At 32.3% G+C, this 19,717-nt stretch overlaps 1 protein-coding gene across 2 annotated transcripts in view; it reads right to left on the reverse strand.

The window, feature by feature from the left end:
• wds (WD repeat-containing protein wds) overlaps positions 1 to 19,717 on the reverse strand; it is a 112,845-nt gene that overhangs the window by 42,912 nt on the left and 50,216 nt on the right. For both annotated transcript variants that reach the window (XM_089595023.1, XM_089595022.1), the window contains 5 exons: positions 14,331 to 14,494; positions 14,175 to 14,264; positions 13,944 to 14,083; positions 13,641 to 13,872; positions 13,486 to 13,573 (listed from right to left, as the gene is read on the reverse strand). In XM_089595023.1, coding sequence (XP_089451149.1) covers positions 13,486 to 13,573; positions 13,641 to 13,872; positions 13,944 to 14,083; positions 14,175 to 14,264; positions 14,331 to 14,494 — 714 coding nt within the window. The remainder of the gene's footprint in view (positions 1 to 13,485; positions 13,574 to 13,640; positions 13,873 to 13,943; positions 14,084 to 14,174; positions 14,265 to 14,330; positions 14,495 to 19,717) is intronic.

Genomic DNA, 19,717 nt, shown 5'->3' on the forward strand with positions numbered 1-19,717 from the left:
GCCACCAATCTCTTATTCATTAAATTTCTTATGGAGTGGACATTTTTGCAAATGCGTTATTCATTATTAATAATACCTTAATGGCAAAAAAGTGCGAAAAAAATTTTTTCCCCGAAAAACTTTAAATCGATGTAAAAAAAACTATCATGTTAATTTAAACATAACCGTGCTAAAATATAGATATCAAGTTGCATAATAAATATTTATTTGTGAAATTACAAAATAGTTGTTAGTTTTCTGTTACCTAATGCTTTAAAGTGAGACTTTGAAGTGATACTACAAACTTCAAGGTCAGTTCATCCACATTTTGCTTCGATAAAAACGTTTTATTTGATGTTGGTAATAATAAACAACAACAAAAATTGATTATTGTTAATTTTAACATTTTGCCAACAAAAATTGTATTTTGCAACTTAAACAATTTCAAATTTCTCAGTCAATTTTGCATATTTTTTTTCCTGACAAGTGTGATTGGATTTGTCAAAACACTAATTCCAAAAAAAAAAAAAAAAAAAAAATGCTCTAGCTCACTCTGCAGCCCAGATACAAGAAATTGATGTTTTTTGCAATAACAGACTGATAATTGAATTCTTTACAGCAAAAAAATGTGTGTATCATGTTCATGTATTTCTGCATCACACTGCTACGACCAGAGCACTTTATTAATTTTATTGAAAGGGAAGTTACAAAAATTTAAAAAGTCGTATTATAACAGCCAGGGCAGCTCAGTGCTTTCATCAGTACCCTTCTTTTGCAACTAGATAGCCGACCGTTTGCAGTACGCATGGGGCAAAACACGAGCTACGGCTGGCGTTTGAATTTCAATTAGTTGATTACAGAATTATAGAGTTACAAACATAGTATTAAAAATTGAACAAGCTTAATTAAAAAATCATTACTAAGTATATCTTCTTTGTATTACACGAAAAAAATTGATGCATCGAAAGTAAAGATTTCTATTATTGTAAGGCAGTGGGCTTTAAACAGTAGAATTTTTTTATTATTATTATTATTGTTTTTTTTTTTTCTTAAAAAATCTTTTAATACAATTTAACAGAAATCCAAACAGTTTAACTTGCACAAAAATAAATAAATACAGTTCAGAAATAAATTGTTCTAATATCGAGCATCTTGAAGTTTTGAATAATAAAGAAGACTGCATTTACAGTTGTTGCGAAAGTTGTTCGTAAAAAAAACAAAATTTTAATGTTTTAAAACAAGCTAAAATTGAATGCACACGAAAATTTGAATAAATAAACATTTTTTCATACAACCACTTTTTGTATTCAATTTGTTGATTAAGCATATTCGATGTTAAATACTACGTTCGTAACTGTATAATTATGTAACTTATTGAAATTCGAACGCCAGCCGTAGCCCGTGTTTTTCCCCATGCACACTGCAACCAGTTGGCCACTTGAACGCAAAAGAGGGGTACAGATGGGAGCGCTGAGCTGCTCTGGCTGTTACAATGCGAAGAATTCAATCATCAGTCTGTTACTGCAAAAAATACCAATTTCTTGTATCTTGGCTTTAGAGTGAGCTAGAACATTTTTTTTTAATTCGTGTTTTTTATGACAATTCTAATGATACTTGTCAGGAAAGAAAGTATGTAAAATTGACTGTGATAATTGCAATTGTTTAAGTTTAGTTGATTTTAAGTTTTTCAGTATAAAAAATTTTTTTTTGCACTTTTTTGCCATTAAGATGTTATTAACAATAAATTATGGATTTGCAAAAGTGTCTGCTTTATAGGAAATTTAATGACCAAGAGATAGGTCGTCAAAAAGTTTTTCTAAAGCAAAAAAAGCTAAGATATAAGCAAAAGCTAAATAAAATTTTTTTTGATTAACTGTTAAATAAAAAAATGAAGCAAACTTTTGATTTGGATAAAACTATTTGTCCTGTGTTCCTGGAGAAAGTCTGAAGAGGTATGACCAATTTTTTCTCTACTGGAAAACAAGATTAAATCGTTTTTTCTTTCTCTGGGCAATGGACTAATACACACAGCAAAGTAGAGGTGGAGGCCAACATTGACAAAGAGAAAACAGCAGAAACTATAACAGCTGACCAAGCGAATTCTCATTACAGCATCAACAACAAGAATAATTGGAAGCCTAAAATATGTCAATTCAGCAAATAGAAGACAAGCTAGTTTACGATTGCAAAGAAGATAATGTAATAAATTGATTGTTAGATAACGGGTAGTACAGATGATTTAACAAACACTGATCAATGTTATTGCGAGTATATAAACATACAAAAACTAGTTAAAGTTAGTTTGCCACATGGGGAGAAAATAAAAGCTACAAATATGTGTGTAGTTTGATAAATATACACACAAGGCTCCAAGATTTTTAAGAATTGGAAGCATGTGTAGTGCAGTCACCCTCTCCTATACTAAAGAAACCCAAGTAGGGAGCTCCATCTACTTATGATTTAAGCTAAGCCTTACCCACTTCCTGCAACTTAAATATGATTTCTTACATACGAAAGAAAAGGAGTGAAAAAAAAGTCCTAGAGTATCGTATAAGACATTTTATGAATTTATAAACAAATTAAATTCCAAACTAAATAATTACAACTCTAAACTTTGTCTTCATGTTAATAATAAATCATTAAATCCAATTTATATGGCAATGCTCGTAGATGACTTATTAATATGTTGTAAGGATTTTAAAAATATTAACCTAATGATACAAAAAATGATGAAGAGATTTATTATGAAAGATTTGGGAAGAATTAAAAATGAGTGTTGAAATTAATTATGAATAAGACAAGCACGTTATTAAATAAAGGCAACGAAATATATTACATCATTGATACTAAATCTAAGTTAGAAAATGCGTAATTGCATGACACACCTATGAAAACAAATTTAACATTAAAAAATGCTTAATATTGTGAAGAACAGATAAAATATATAATTTTAATGGAACTTTCACTCATAAGTCCTGGTACTCGCCGCAATATAATGTATATTGTTAATTATTTCAGCAGACTTCAAAACTGTAATGATAATATATATTATAAATATGCAATGCAAAATTTAGGATATTTAGTTAAAACGAATAAGATAAAACTAATCTTTAGATGTAATAAAAAAATTAAGTCTAAGATTGTATAGTAGATTCTGATTTTGCTTGTGAAAATGTTGATAGAAAATACAATACAGGATACATAAGATTGTATAATAACGCAATATTTTAGAAAGTTCATGAGCAAAGTAATGTAACAAAGTGTTTATTTTTTGTGAAACAACACATAAAATGTGAAATTTTACACCACATTATTAGAGGCGGTCACAGAAGTATTGTTTATTGAAACTCTAATAAACAAAATGTTTGATGTAAAATTAGATAATATTATTAATACATATTAAGGTAATTTAGGTGGAATTAAAATGTAAAAGTTTGGTCAATATATAAGATATTAAACGCACACTGAAATGCAGTATCATTATATATACGAAAACTATGAGAACGAAAATATTGATGTAATAAAATTGAATTTACATTTTAAAGATAAATTAGGAAATATTTTAACAAAAAATTTAATAAAACTAATAATGATGATAATAGCACTCATAATAAAAATACTAATACTGATAATTAAAAAGTAAGTATTATATTTATGTAAATAATTGAAAAAAATACCTATAGGAGAGCACCACTTTTCGGCGATCATCAACCCAACTGTTTTTTTAGTATCAATTACGAAAAAAATATGCCAATAGGCTAGCAAGCATCAGCGATTAGTAACCCAACTAATACTAATAAATGGTAGTACTATTTATTGATAGAATGAGCCTCTTGGCAAGAAAGAATCGGAAATTAGCAACGCAACTGTTTTATAGTATTGATTATAAACAAAATATACCGTTAGGCAAGCAAGCATCGGCAATTAGCCACTCAACTGTTTTAGGAACGAAATTACTTTTCTCGTGTTACGAGTTTTGGGCAAATGGGGGATGGACTGAAAAAAGTGTAGCAAAACTTTTTCCGACCCCACTATAGTAATACAGCCGTGTATAAAGCTTCATTGCCGCACAAAACTTTCTCTATTTCAGCCTGCGCACCGAAGGACTCGACGGCACTCTTTTGTTCGGCCTTCTTCGGTTGTACTCGGATAGTAACTCCTCACCACGCCACGTACCGTCAGCACTACCTACACATTTGCAGCGGCCGCTGCAAGCATTTACTTACAGCTTGACTCGATATATAACGTGTGTCAGTCTTTCCCCACTCTCTGCACTACGCGCTATTACACAGATTGTACTGGCTGTAAAAGTACGATTTAATCTTACGTTTTTCAGTAGATAAAAAATTAGCTATGTCCTGACAGAATTTTCCCAGAAATACAGGAAAAATACTTTCGTCAAAATCAGAAGTTGATTTCATTTATTTATTAGAAATTCGTGATAAGTTGCCTATTTCTTATGAAGTTCTTTGCTTTTATCTTCACTTATATTGCTCCAAGAGTAATTTTACGACCGCAAATTTTTTTGTCATCAAGTTCCCTACAAAATAGAAAATTATAGTACATGAATACTAACAAAGAGCGAAAAAACAATTTTTGTACCAAAAAAATTTTGATTGACGTAGAAAAAAACTACCGTGTCAATATAAAAGTAACCGTAAGAAAACATAGATATAACGTTGCGTAATAAGAGACTATTTATAAAATCACAGAATATTTTTTTTATTAATTAATTTTGAAAGTGATACTTTTGGTTGCTATTACAAACTTAATTATTAGTTAACAAGTTGTGCTGTTGTGTTGACAGTCACAATTCGTGTTTTGATTTTTTTTGTATCTCGTAAGACATGTGCCAACATCAAACAAAATTTATCACTGTACTTAAACGTAATTCATACTTAAATTACTGATTCATTTAATTTGATACTTTATCCTATACATTATGACTATATATAGCCAACGTGTACAAAAAAGCTAACGCAACTATGTTCCGACTAGGGATCCGTAGTTTGATATTATTTTTCAATAAAATTAGCATCTAGGCAAACAAGCATCAGCAATTAGTAGTGTTTTATAGTATTCATGAATAATAATATGTGCCATTGGCAAGCAAATATCGGCAATTAGCAATATAACTTTTTTTTGTATTATTTGGTAATACAATAAGTCCTTAGGGAAGCTAGCATCGGCGATAAGCAATCCAACTATTGTATGGTATTAAATATCAATAAAATTTGCCGTTTGGCAAGCAAGCATCGGCAATTGGCAACCTAACTGTTTTTTAACATTGATTATAAACAAAATGTGCCCTTAGGCATGCAGGTATTGACAATTAGCAATCCAACTTTTTTTAGTACAGTAAGCTAACAAGATATTCTTGAATGTGCCCTCAGGTAATCAAGTATTAGTGACTAGCAACTCAACTGTTTTTTAGTATGATTAGGTGAGAAAATATATTCTTTGGTCGAGCAAGCATTAATAAATAGTGGCTTGACTGAGGGCACATTTTATTAATAAATAATAGTAGAACTTAGTTTGGATGCTTATTGCTAATAATTGCTCATCTAGGGGCACATTTTCAGGATCAATAATATCATAAAACACTTTGGTCAGCAATCACCGATGCTTAAATGCCCAAGGTCACATTCAATTAATGAATAATACTTGAAACACCGTTGGGTTTTCCATTATTGATGATTGCCCAACTAAGGGCCCATTTACTTCATAAAGAATAGTAAAAAACAGTTGGGTTACTCATGGCCAATGCTTCGTCGCCGAAAAGCTCATGCTGTTTATAAATATTACTAAAAAATAGTTGGGTTGCTAATCCCTAATGCTTGCGTGCCTAACAGTAAATTTTTTAAATTATTCATACGAAAAATAATATTCATTATTATTATTTGTACTACAATTTTATTATTATATCATATCACTAATTATTATATCATTAATAATAACCACTAAACTGGCAAGACCTATTTCCTGGGACACCCGGCTCGAAATCCGCTTTTGCATTAATACTTCAAGCCAGAGCTACGGAGTATTGACCATTGACGTGGCCTTCCAGAGCATAGCTTCGACCAATCCTCCTTGTTGCAGTTCCGGGCTATGTGTCCATTTAATAGACACCGTTAGCATCTAAGGATTTCCACCCGTCTCCTCACTTGGCAGCTTGTGAAGTCTAATAACAGCCTCTTCGTTTCTTCTATATATCTGGCATCAGTCTCTCCAGTAATCACCAAAGCTATGTTCTGCCCTCTTTTATTTGCTCCTAGCAGCGTCACTGTTCTCATCTGTGGCGAGTAACTAGAGATTCTACTCAATGCGAGTTCAACGTCAGCTTCCTCGGTAATCGGATCCAGATCCCAGATTTTGAGCATCACCCTTTTTTTGTCTGTTTTAACAGATTCTAGCCCCTTACCTATATTGTTAACCAGGGCCTTTCTGTCCTTTACTCCCTCAACATTAAAAAGAAGGTATCTCTTTTTTAGTCGTAGTAACTCTTTTGACTGTAATTTCGTCCTCTTCTGGCTTAAAATCAGTCCTCATCTTCTTTAGGATCTCGGCAAAGCTCTGCACTTTTGCGACCTTAACTAAGCTTTTGATAAGCTTTTGATTTTCCCGGGTCTTTTTTCCCTTTTTCAGAAAGAAGGTTAGGGGTCTTCTTCGGAACTTCTGGGCTCCCGTTTCACTTGCCTGTCAGCACGCTTGTCACGAATTTAGATTGGATAGAGCGCGTGATTCTGTTTATTTTTTCTGATCCGTACGTCTTTCACACTGGATTATCATCGGCTTGTTCTAGGAGGTTTTCCATTTTCTTCTTAGTCCCTTCACGGCTATCCTTAAACTTTTGCAGATAGTTGTTTAACGCCACTTTCATACCTTCTTTTATCGGCATTGCTGTTTTTGTGTATGCCGTTGTAGCTGCTTCCACCATATCTTTGATTACTTCCTCGAGTTCAGTGAATACGGTGTTCTCCTTTGTATATTCCATAGTAAGTTCTGGTCTTAAGTTTCTGGTATATTCCAGATCCATCTCAGTGTTATTGCTGAAAAAGCTGGCAGCACTTTCGTCACTTGCTTCGCTTTCAGTGCTTAGCAGCCTGTCTCGTCCATGGCTGGGCAGGAATACTAAGCCCTTCTGTGAGTGTTTTTTATCAGAGGTTGTCTGGCGTTCTGGACGCCTTTGTGGCATCCCCCAAAATCAGTGAGGCCAACACCACACCCGGGCTTTCACCAGGTCGGAACTGGCGACGGATACCCTCGGAGAGGTTACCGCCTGGGGTACCAAGTTCTCATTAGCGTCACCCATTGTAGGTTTTATTTGGGAACCCTAGATTTTATTACGAGGTGTTCTCCTCGCCGTTTTGGTCAACGGAAAATATTTTAATATGTTCCAGCCACCCACGGGCACAAGCTTCAACCACCGCAGCGCCTCGAAACCATACACCCACGGAAAGCTTGCCTTTATCTGTTACCCAGAGAGCCCGCGCCCCAAGGCTGACTGCCTCAGCCCGGGGATTATTAATATAGCCTAGCCCTTCCACGGTCTTAGCTATACAGCTAACAAGGGCTTTTCTGTCCTTTACTCCTGTAGCTTGAAGAAGATCTTCATTTTTGCCTTCTTTGACCATCCTTGACCTTTCTTCCGTTTTTGGGAGGAGGGATAAAAATCTCTTTCGAAGCTTCGGCGCTTCTGTTCTGTTTGCCTGCCAGCACGCTGTTTACAAACCGTGTTTAGATCAACCACCTGATTTAAGAGATACTCTAACTTTTTTTAGTCCTCTTACGGCTTACCTTTAGCTTTTGGAGTAGTTTCACAAGTACTTTTATGACTTCTTTGATTGGCATTACTATTTTAATATGTATTGCTGTAGCCACATCCACCATCACTCTGATTTCATTTGCAAGTTCCGTAAAGGCAATGCCCTCCTTATCTTGTTTATCTTCTAGCTCTGTTTTCGCCCTGTAAGTGCACTCCACGTCCATCTCTTTGTTGTTCGTGAAGAAGCTAATAGCACTGTCACTACTTGCTTCATTTCTTGTGCTTAACTGTCTATCACGCCTGTGGCTCGACAAGAACGTGGGGCTCATCTGTGGGTGTTTTTCATCCAAGGTTATCTCCTCTAGCCTTGCAGTTGCAGCACTACGAGGGGGAGACCAGTCCATTACTATCTCTGTGCGGTCGCACATTGACGGCACCTGACCTATCACTGGCACAGCTGTCAGTGCTAAGGGTTCCATTTTTAAAATTATTCATACAAAATATTATATTAATTTGATTTTGCTGTCAACACACATTTTGCAGATCTTGATAATTACGTTCTTCTTGCTTCGATCCAAGAGACAGATAAACCTACCTCTTTCTTTAAAGCTATTTAAGGACCAAATCTCAACAATGGCTGAAAGCCATAAAAAGAGAACTAGATTCAATCAACAAAAAAAGCATACCGTAACTCACAGATCTACCCCAAATCATAGATTCATCGGATCCAAATGGGTATTTAAGAAAATAAGACTAAAAGAAAAAATTAGTTATTTGTTGTTAATAATTGATTTTTTTTGTTTAATAACTTATAGTATTTATTTTTAATTCTTATACAGAAATAATTATATTCCATTTAAAAAGGAATGTAACGATTGCAAATCGATATACAATTACGTATGTATATATATATATATATACATCGCGCAGTTCTTGTGTACATACAGCGTACATCTTCTAGTCAGTCGGGCACGGTTATAGTAACTGTAAAGTCGTGCACCGTATACTGCAGCCCCGCTCACTACATGTATACTTATTAATATACAAGTCTAACCACCTGTTGTATATTATTTAATCCTACCTAATTAATACTATCCTTGTTGCTCGGCTTATCGCTTATGTAGTAATATACAACAAATCCTTTTAAATGAATAGTTGTTTACGATGCTCGTTCTCTTTGTTAGATTGAAACTATACTAAGTAGTAAGTTCACATATTTAATAATCAGACAATTCTATCAGTTATTTGTTGCAATAGAGAATGACTAGTTTTATAATTATAACTGCAGATTTGAAGGCTAATTAATAGAGACGTAATGTTAAATAGTTTGAAAAAACTACAAGAATCATGTATAAGGAAATAATAATTTAGTAATTTATTCGCTACTAAAATCTTAAAGATAATTGATTAAACTAAATAATGAAAAAACTTAGACATACAGCAACTTCGATAAACGAATTTAAAATATATGATCTTATAAGAGTGCTGCAAATTAAGAGCAGCAGTATAGGAAACTTGACCAAGCTGAGTCAAGCAGAGGACCTGGACCAAAAGAGAGTCAAGGATGGTAAGATCGATTAATTGAGACTAGCTAGTGAAGGAGGCTTCGGGCCTTATACACGGTTTTACGTGGGTCATTTCGGAGGTATCGTTCTTGTGCACACGCAGAGTTGGGGTATTGGGAAGAGGTCGTGAATGCGAACCGGGAAAGCGATCATAGAGTGGGAATGCTTGGTTTTTAGGTCACGCCCTTGCATAATTTGGGGTCGCCACTCAGGTTCAAGCACGTGATGGTTTGCAAATTTAAAAAATCCTCTTCGCAGTCGAACACACTAAAGAGAGGGGAGACAATATCTCATTTTCTCCCGTCTCTCTTTGCAGCTGGCATTTTTTATAACTTATGTTATTGCTTGAGTAGAGCTAGTTATTAATAAAAGAGCGAGCACACTTAGTTAATAAAGAAAAGAAATTGAAGTGAATTTACTGGTAACGATGATAATAACGGTAGTAATTAAAGTAATACAAATAATAATAATAATAATAATAATAGTAATAATAATAATGGTTCTAGCAGTAGCGGTGACAAGAAAAATAAAGAAAATAATAGCAAATACAATAACAATAGTTTCAGTAGTTGTACTGGTTATAATAACAAAAATAATAGCGAATATAATAATCGTAGTAATAATAACAATAGTTCCAGTAGTGGTAGTAGTAATAATAAAAATAGTGGTAATAGTAATCGTACAAGTGACAATGATAATAACAATAACAATAATAATAGTAATAATAATAATAATGATAATATTAATAAAAATAATAATAAACGTAATAGTAATAGTAACAACATTAGTACTAATGATAGTAATTTCATGAGCCCTCTTTATTAACCTAAGTATAAATGTTATCAGTAATTATTCTTTTGTTTTTTATTTATGTTTATGAATAATCGTGTTTTTAACGTACTGTTAATGTTATTGAGAGTGGGAGAAAAAGGGGAAGAGAGGCTGTTTAGTTGTACACGGTGGTAGTGGCATGGGGTTGATTGTTCCAGTGCGGAAGTAAGGAGGGCACCGATGGCCGATGAGGTGTGTGGCTTCGTTTTTATTTGACTAAAAACAACATTTGGCGTTTGTCATATCTTGGAATTTTTCCATAAGTTGGCTTGTTTGCAACATCCGGGTTCTCACGAAAATTTTTATCTAGAGCAATAAATGTGCACTGCATGCCAATGTAACTTCTTTGAAACAGTTTTTTCTCGAAGGCGATAATAAACGTCAAATGCCTTTCCCTTTTAGTGCTGTTTTTACGGATGGATAGGAGTAGTAGAGGTGCAAAAGAGTGGGTGTATCAGGCAATTTAAAAATTTCGAAAACTTGGCTGCTGACGTTACAGTTATAAAAAAATTGTTGTGAAACGAAATTATCGGGCTTTGTAATTAACAAATAGAGCTTACCAATTATAATTGACAAATACAGCTTACTAACTACGGAAGAATTTTTGTCAAACGATGGCATGTTGAGTGAATGCGACTGAATTAGCACTGGCAAATGGCCCTAAATGTCTAAATGAAACTTGCCAACAAGAAGCAATACTTCATCTTTTTTCAAAAATAAAAAGCAAACAGCGACGGTTTCGCGGGAGCGTCCTCATATATTGGCCACCAAGGCGTGAGAGGGAGTTAGCAGCTCTCACACTCCTTCCAGTCTACGTTTGAGCTCACAAATAAAAGGAAAATTAGGGGAATTAGAGGCGCATATACCATAGTAAAACTCTATTACACCAAAACTTCCGCTCACGCTTACTTATCACCCACTATGACGCATGTAAGAATTAAAATTTAAAAAGGAATCAAAAAATAATTTAAACGTTAAAAAGACGAGCCAAACTGTCGGATAGAGCTATCCTTAGATCACTTTCAAAGTAAAATATTACAACAACCTAATACAATAAAATAAAATCTTAATACAACTAACATTTAAATGCAAAGATTCTGAAAAGTTAAACTTAATTGTAAAATGAAATAAGACAAAAATAATTTTGTTGGTTTGTATGTTGTACAAAAAGTTTCAAAAAATTACAAGGGCCATGCGTAAAGAAAAATCGGTTCCAGCGCTAATATTAACATGGTATAGTCTGTTGGATAAAATTTGGATTTCTCTATATTAACCCATGTAAAATGGAATTCTATTGATTGTAGTTATTTTTAAGCAGTCATTGGTACTCGAAAAACAAATTATAATTACACCGATGTAATGACAGTCAGTATACAATACAAAATTAAACTCCATTTTAAGTAACTAGCTAAGTTTACTATAGCCTTCTAAGAGCCAGCAGCATCTTCAATATGGAAAAGTATAATGAACTTGTATTTATACTGTGAGTATGTGTATAAGAATCAAAAATATTAAATTATTACTTCAAAAACGAAATTCACGTATGAATACAAAATAACTAATTTATTATAAAAATAATACAGAAAAACATACAAATTCTGCCAAAGGGCTTTATTGTTTTTAAGCCACTATAAGACAAACGTATATTTATTTGTACACGTATTGAAAAAAAATTATGTACATCATTTGCATATGACCATTCCCACACTCGTATAAATGACTCTAATGTAGACCAATGCGGGGCTTCCTGGGGATCAGCAACCAAATTAGTATTGGGCTCACTTTTTTCGTGACAAATAACTGATAAATTATGATCCTTATCATATTCTGCTATTTCTTTTTGAATCGGGAATACGCGCTTGTGGCCGGCTATCTTTATGTGCTGATCAGCGAAAATCGCGTCGTGGCTTCCTGAGGATTGGCAATAAAATCATCATTGGCCTAACCTTTTAGTGACAACTAAACGACAAATTATGAGCATAATTTCATTCTGCTATCCCCTTTTCATTCGGAGGTATGCACTTGATGCCAAGCTAGCATTTTTATAATTATCTATAGAACGGGATGAGCGACAAAATCGTTTTTTAAGTAGCAAATTAGCGACAAATGGTAGACCTCGCCCCAACTGTGGCATAAGGTTTCGGTCAGCTACCTTGATGTAACTCTTATTTTACAATGTTAAAAGGTTTAAGAACAGGTTTTCACTATGTTTAAAATTTTGGAAGCTATTAATATTCGAATTAATTCTAAGGCTTACAGTTTTGGTAAATATGATCAGCTAAAAAAACGTTTCCTTATAATACTAAATGCATTTACATCCGCTCATCAACTTAAGATGTCTCTTCAAGCTATGTATTATTATAGTATAATTTAAATTTAAGTTGTATTATACTACCAAGTCAATAATAGTTAGTCAAAACACAATGACTGGCCCGAATAAATCAAAAAATCCTCTGTTACATACGCTTGGAGTTTTGGTTTTCAGAATTGTTACACGAGATATGTAAACTCAATAGAATTTTTTATGCAGTTGTATTATTTGATCCAGCCCTTAAAAAAAAAAAAATTCTTTTTTAGGTTAAAACAGGAGGTATCACATAAAATGTGAATACTGCTTCCTTCTACGGCAGGTATCTAATTCAAAATTTTATCAGTTGGTCTATATTAAAGAAGCCACCCAGTAATGCTAAACAATAAATAAGGACTACTACGATTTTCACATTCATGTTTTCACATCATTACATTTAGCTAGCTTTGGCCTACTTCTACTCAAAGTTCTGCAAACTCGTTTGCATATCAGAAGCTAATGGATATCAATATTTGAGCATGAGTTTAATCGAGAATCATGTACAAACTGAAAAATTTGCCGCATCTGGCGATTTATTTCATATACTTTATAATTACAAACACTCAATTATGCCTGTCCACCTTCAAAATTTGTACGATATTCTCGGACAGGCCTATTAGAGATTCTTTATGTAACCCTACACCAATAAACCTACATTGTCTAATTATTTACTTCAGGGTCACTTAACTGTTGATTAGCTGGTCAAAGAATACGTATTTTTGAATGTACAAAATGTACTTTTGTATGATATTTAAAACTAAAACATTACTAGTATCAATTGTCATAATCATGACAGTCCACGCACACGACACCCACGCTAATTATTTTCTAGTAACAATAAAACTAATAATAATTGTGATTATAAAGTAACTGAATTGATGATAATAATAATGACCTCATCATAAGTAGTGATAATACTTATGAACAAAATCATAACAAATACAATTATTATTAATTTCACTTGAAGCTTTTTTATTGACCAAAAATGACTGATTTACCTGTGTGACCCTGTAATTTCTGGACAATTTCTTTAGTTTGCAAATTCCAAATGTATACCATATTATCTTCTGAACCAGATACAATCCACTGTAATATTATTGAGTAGTTAATAAATTAGTTATGTTTGCTGTTGTAAGATGTTACAAATACAAACCTTTCCACCTGTGACTGAGAAATTAGCAAAAATGCAGTATTTCTCATTCTTGTGACCTGTATATGTTTTCAAGCACTTTCCTTTGCTGTAGTCCCATAATTTCAATGTATTATCCAAAGTAGCCGCTAAAATATATTTTCCATTTGGAGAAAATTTAACAAATGAGACAGGGGGGTTATCATCGTCAATCAAAGTTTTCAAGCATTGTCCAGATGCCGTATCCCAAATTCTGCTACATAAGAATTTTTTGAAATCATGTGAATGACCATCAATTAAAAACATGAGTCCCTTAAAGAAACTTACCATAGTCCATCATAACTACTTGACACTATTAAGGAGCCGTCTCTATTAAAATGGACAGCACTCACGGGGTCCGAGTGAGCTGGTAATGTTTTTAAACACTTTCCAGTTCTAACGTCCCATATTCGTACGCTTTCATCGAACTGCAAATAATAAATGTTTTCTAAAACTGAAAAAAATTCGGATCCAAACTGCACTCGGATTTTAGCTATGTCAAATAAAGGTTTTTCTTACCGATCCTGATACAATTAAATTTGATTGTGGATTGAAGTTACAGCAAAATACATAATTGCTGTGTCCTTTAAGAGTTTTTAAACATTTTCCCTAGAAAAATCCATGTATTACGTAAATATAAACTGTTTTTTTGAATCTAGATTAAAAATATAATACCGAGCTCAATTCCCAGATCTTTAATGTTTTGTCATCAGATGCTGAAACCAGGAGTCTGCTATCACTGGACCATGCTACATCAGATATGCCTAACTTGTGACCAGCTATTGTTTTTTCAAACTTGCCATCATATGATCCCCATATTTTTATTAGTTTATCAGCAGCTATTAGAAATATTTAATTAGTTAGCATTTATCATAATTCACACTAACACATGTTATGTTGGGTTAAAAACGGAAAGTAACAAAAGACATGAAGTCTCCAAAAAATTGCGAGTAGTCAGTATAACAAACGTTTTTAAAAATGTTGGTTTTATTTTTTAAATTCTATAGTTTAAAATTAAAGTTAAACATCAGCTTGCAAAGTAATATAAAGTACTCATAACAAGCTGTAATTTGAAAACAAGGGTGTGTCACGTTTCAAAAATTTAATTTATGGTACCCTAAAAGTTTAATACTCAATAATTATATTCCATGGATGTACTTAATTTTGTATTAATAAATAATGTGTTTTTACAGTAATAGGTACAAATATTATCTATAAAGTGCATGTTTCAGTACCACCAGTCTTGAGTAGCTTATGACTATTAGTCTAGTATAGTATTTAGATTCTACGTACACCTATTAGTAGTATTTACTAATACGTATACTATATTCCTAACCTTTACCATCCTCGTTTTTGTTTTTCTCATTACCTTTTTTTTCAAGTATGCGAGCCTTTCGTGCGGACCTTGTGCAAAGTTCTCCTCGGACAACTTAGGAATCTATCCTTCTATGGGTACTATTAACAAGGTGCAGCAAGCATCTTAAGAGCACTACAGCCATTATCAATTTTAATTTAAGAATTTTCGCGAGTTAACTGTCTCTTTCACTGTATCGACCTATTTAATAATTATAGTGACTTTACTGATAAGCTGGCCAGCTGTTGGCTTTCTTTAAAAAAGAAACCTATAGAGGTCTAGTCATCACCAGAAAAATCCACTGTTTGTTTTAAAAAACATTTAAGTAGTTTTTTGGTGTACTGGGTACTCTTTTTATTACAAAGCATGAAGAAAAATCTCAATATTTTTCAACGGACTTTAAACACACAAACTCTCAAAACTATAAATTATAGCTATCAATGTATTTATAATTACCTATAAAACAGCTACAATTACTTGTAAAATACAGCTATAAATTACAAATATGAATTTTGCTCAAATTTTAAATATAAGTCGGTTTAAAATCTGATTTTTTAGAGATGTACCGATTGCTGCAGATGCAATTCGTATGATGAAATAAAAACTGGGGGCCTCAAGTATTTTTGAATAAATAGAAAAAAAAATTTCAAGTAATTTTAAGTTTTTTAAAAATTGTTCATAAATACTTTGGGCCTTTATTTTTAATGTCATCATACGAATAATAACACCATTTATGTTTCATATACATTTAAAAAATCAGATTTTCAACCAATTTTTCTATAAAGTTTGAGCGAAACTTTTAGCTCTGATTTATAGCTATACTAATAACCATATTTGACAGGTAACTATAGTTGTATTGTTTCGTTCAATCATTTTTTTTCCAAGCTTTTTAAATATAATAATCATGTTAGACATGCTCCACGCAATCTACGTCAGAAAAACACTTCTTTTATAATAACTTGTAAATATTTCTGTGTTTAATGATAAAGTTAACACAAATAACTCAAATCATACGAAGTTAAAAATTTTTTTTTAATATTTTGTTTTGATTTTTAACGTTTTGTATAAAGCACATTTTTTTTCTTTACGTTTTGAAGAGTGACTCAAGAATGAGTAATAGTAAAAGGTTTAAAATTTGATATGAAAAACACACTATTACAGTGACTATTATACTTTATGAATTGTATTTTCCATTTCATCGAAAGGTAGATTTTTTATTTAGCTTGACAAAATTATTTATTGCATAGTAAGCTATACCAAAAAAAAAAAAAGTTGACGAACATTTTTCATTTTTTATGGAATAGTTCAAACCAAAATTTGGCAAAATGAGAAATGTTGTGTGAAGCTCAGCACAGAGGGTGCCAGGACCAGCAAGTCCTGATTTACGTATGAATTGATGTATTAGCGAATAAAACAGCGGATTTTAGCAAATTCCTATGGCTGAGTGTAATAAATTTAAAACAGCACATGCTGCACTACATAAATACTTTTAATTTTTTTATATTTTAAAAGTTCAGTTGTTTGAGAGTGTCAACAATATCTTCAATGAATTGGAAATTGAAGCACCTTTTTAAGATAACACACTTGGGCAAGCATGGTTCTCTGGTTTCAGCAGCAGACATCCGGAAATGGTACAATAGGTAACAGAAAGTGTTTTGTAAACAGGGCGAAAATTCAGAATACTCATTGAGAAAGTGGTTTTCTAAAGTACAAATATTCCTTAAGGAGGTTCAATCCCTTGCTATAGTCTATGCTCTTTATAGTTTGGTATGCCGTCTGTCTTTCTTACTCTCCTGTGACAACATAACCTTTTAAAGTTTTTACTTCGATTATTAATTGATTTCTTGTCTCACTAGTACCCTTGAGATGTTGGATAAAATTAAATACGATCATTAGATGTTTTTTTATCATTAATGAAATTTTCATCTAAAGTTTATTGATAATAAGCGAGGTAAAAGCAATAGAAGCGCTTAAGAGGAGGACAGCTTATAAGCCTACATTTCAAAGTTGGCTAAATATAAATATTAATTACTCGGCTCCTAGAAACACTCGTGCCTCCAAATTTTGACAGTGCCATTTTTATGACTTCATTTATTTGTAAATAAATACTGATCAATGTCTCATTGCTAAATCTGTAACCAATAGAACTCCCATGAGCAAGAAAATCTCCTCTCTATTCAAGCAGATCAAGTATTCAAGCCTGATGAATCAGATAATAATTTACACATCACATGTATATCTAGCCATACGTCTACATTAGATTTGTAAATTGTTTGGAGTTGGTGGCTATAATGTTTCTAACTTATTTTTAAAGTTATACTTCTATAGGCGCGTTATACATTGATCTCTTTGAAGTTTTCGAAAAAACATAGTAAAATTCTTTATATTTTCCTATTTATCTTTTAATAGGTATAGATGTATGTGAAAGAACGTGCATTAAGTATTAAATATGTATAATACGACAACCTAACCTTTGAAAACAAGAAAAAAAGCTGTACCTCGATAGGGAAGCAAAATTGGCTAAAAATCATTTTTACAGATTTCTTACTGGGTTACTCCATGACCAACGCGCACAAATAGAATAGAGAGGACTTTAATTATACACAAACATAATATCAATTTTTTCGTTTTTTTGACTGCATCTTGTTTGAGAAGCATTTTATTCAATAATAATAACAATAACTAGTATTATTATTTCCACTATTATTATTATTACTATTGTTATTATTATTATTATTATTACTATTATTATTATTACTATCATTATTATTATTATTATTATTATTATTATTATTACTATTATTATTATTACAATTTTTGAGTTCAACTGATTGCTAACTGCCGATTTTACCGCTGCACCCAGAAGCTGGAAAATCGGTTGCGTGATAGGCTGGGTACATGACATGTCAATGTCATAACATCTGGTGGACAAAGCATCTTACTTTTACCCCGAAATGCAATACATTTTTAGTATAGAATTACGTAGAGTATTAGGAGAATAGTAGCAGTAATATAGATATCATAAATAGCAGTTAGCAAGTTATACGACTTATTTTAGTCCCCAGGCCCTAGTAAAAAGAAAATTGTTTGTTAAAAGTGGTCACAACTGTCATGTACAAGAATACCAGTACAATGAAGTCATCATATCAACTGAATTACGGGTAATTCGACAAACATAACATTCATTGATTCCACACAGAGTGCAACTGTATGTAAGCGCTTAATTTTTTAAATAATAAACTTATATATAAAGTAAGACAAAGATTTTTAGTGAACATGATTTAACATAACCTTTTTTACAGATTGACAGCTCTCGCAAGGTCATGAAAGTGTCATGTGAGTGTGCAGCTAGTCAAAGCAATAAGTGCAAACATAGCGCAGCCACTATTCATTACATAAATAATGATAAAAGTTTCAATAAAACAAACTTCAAGCAAAGTTGAAGTTAGCCTTCTGATTGGTAGCTTGGTGCTGAGAAACATGCACAATCAAGATGCTTTTTTGAAATGTTTCCTCAAAAAAAAAATTATTGCCCTATTTATTTTTACTGCAGAGAATTAAGACGGATCAAGCCGTATTTTGTAAAAGGTTTTAGACTTTCAAAAGAAGAACAAAATACTTATTTTTTATTCAAACATTAGTTAATAATATTATTGATCAAGTGCTTTTTAAAATTGATGAACTGAACCGTAGTGCTTGTCTTCAGTATTTTCTATTTTTTGGGGGGAACCAAAAGTATTTGAATGTAACAATTGTAATACATGTAATCTAAATTTGATGCCAAAATTTTTTGTTGAATATTATAAAGAATTAGTACCACTTGATGGGGATCAAATGAAAAAAAAAAAAAAAAAAAAATTACAGTACTCCAGTAGAAGACTTATTGAATAAAAAAATTATTTCAACGAAACCTTCAAAATATGGACTGAAAGTAAAATTTAGCTTTATTAGAGTATCAAAGACTGTTGGATGTTACTGTGATGTTGGTAAGTGTTTTTGTAAGTGAAACACAACCATGACTATGCTGTAGTTTTAATAGTGTTGTAGTACAAAATGATGTTGTTACTAAGATAATTGAGATAAAATGCTCGAGTTCTTGTGAAAAAAAAACCAATTATTGATTTGGTAAATAACAAATGCAATGTTAACTATTTAATTAAAAGCAATGGCAATGAAGAATTAGTATCAACTTCGAAGTATTTTACCCAGTGCCAAGTACAAATGTATTTGGGAGGGTTAACTGTATGTGACTTATTTGAATTTTCACCTCTTGGAAGTGTTTTAGTCGAAGTTTATCGAGATGGTAAGTTTCTAAATGATGTAAAACCCAATGGTTAACATTTTTATGAAAATTACTTTACAAAAAGTCAGGTTCAAAAGGCAGATAATCAAAAATTCCATGTGAATAAAGGAGAAGACTCTGCTAGTCAGAACTAAGACAGAAAAAAGTGAGACAAACTATGTTGGTCTTAAGGATTAAAAAAGTTTCTATTACACAAGGAGAAACAGAGAAAAAGTCAACAAGTAAACGTCAGAGGTGCTAAAAAAAAACAGAAAGTAAAGAACATTTCAAGAAAGAAAGACTGAGCCAAGAAAAAACTAAGTAAGCTGAAAATTGACATTTTAAGGTTGGAGGAAGAGTTGATAAAAACGATAAGAGAGAGAGAGAGAGAGAGAGAGAGATGCAGATGTGGAGTAAGCTGCAGTT

This window comes from Copidosoma floridanum, unplaced genomic scaffold, assembly GCF_036245765.1.
Source record: "Copidosoma floridanum isolate Cflo_tuat_1 unplaced genomic scaffold, Cflo_Japanese_pri ptg000024l, whole genome shotgun sequence".
Taxonomy (NCBI): Eukaryota; Metazoa; Arthropoda; class Insecta; order Hymenoptera; family Encyrtidae; genus Copidosoma; species Copidosoma floridanum.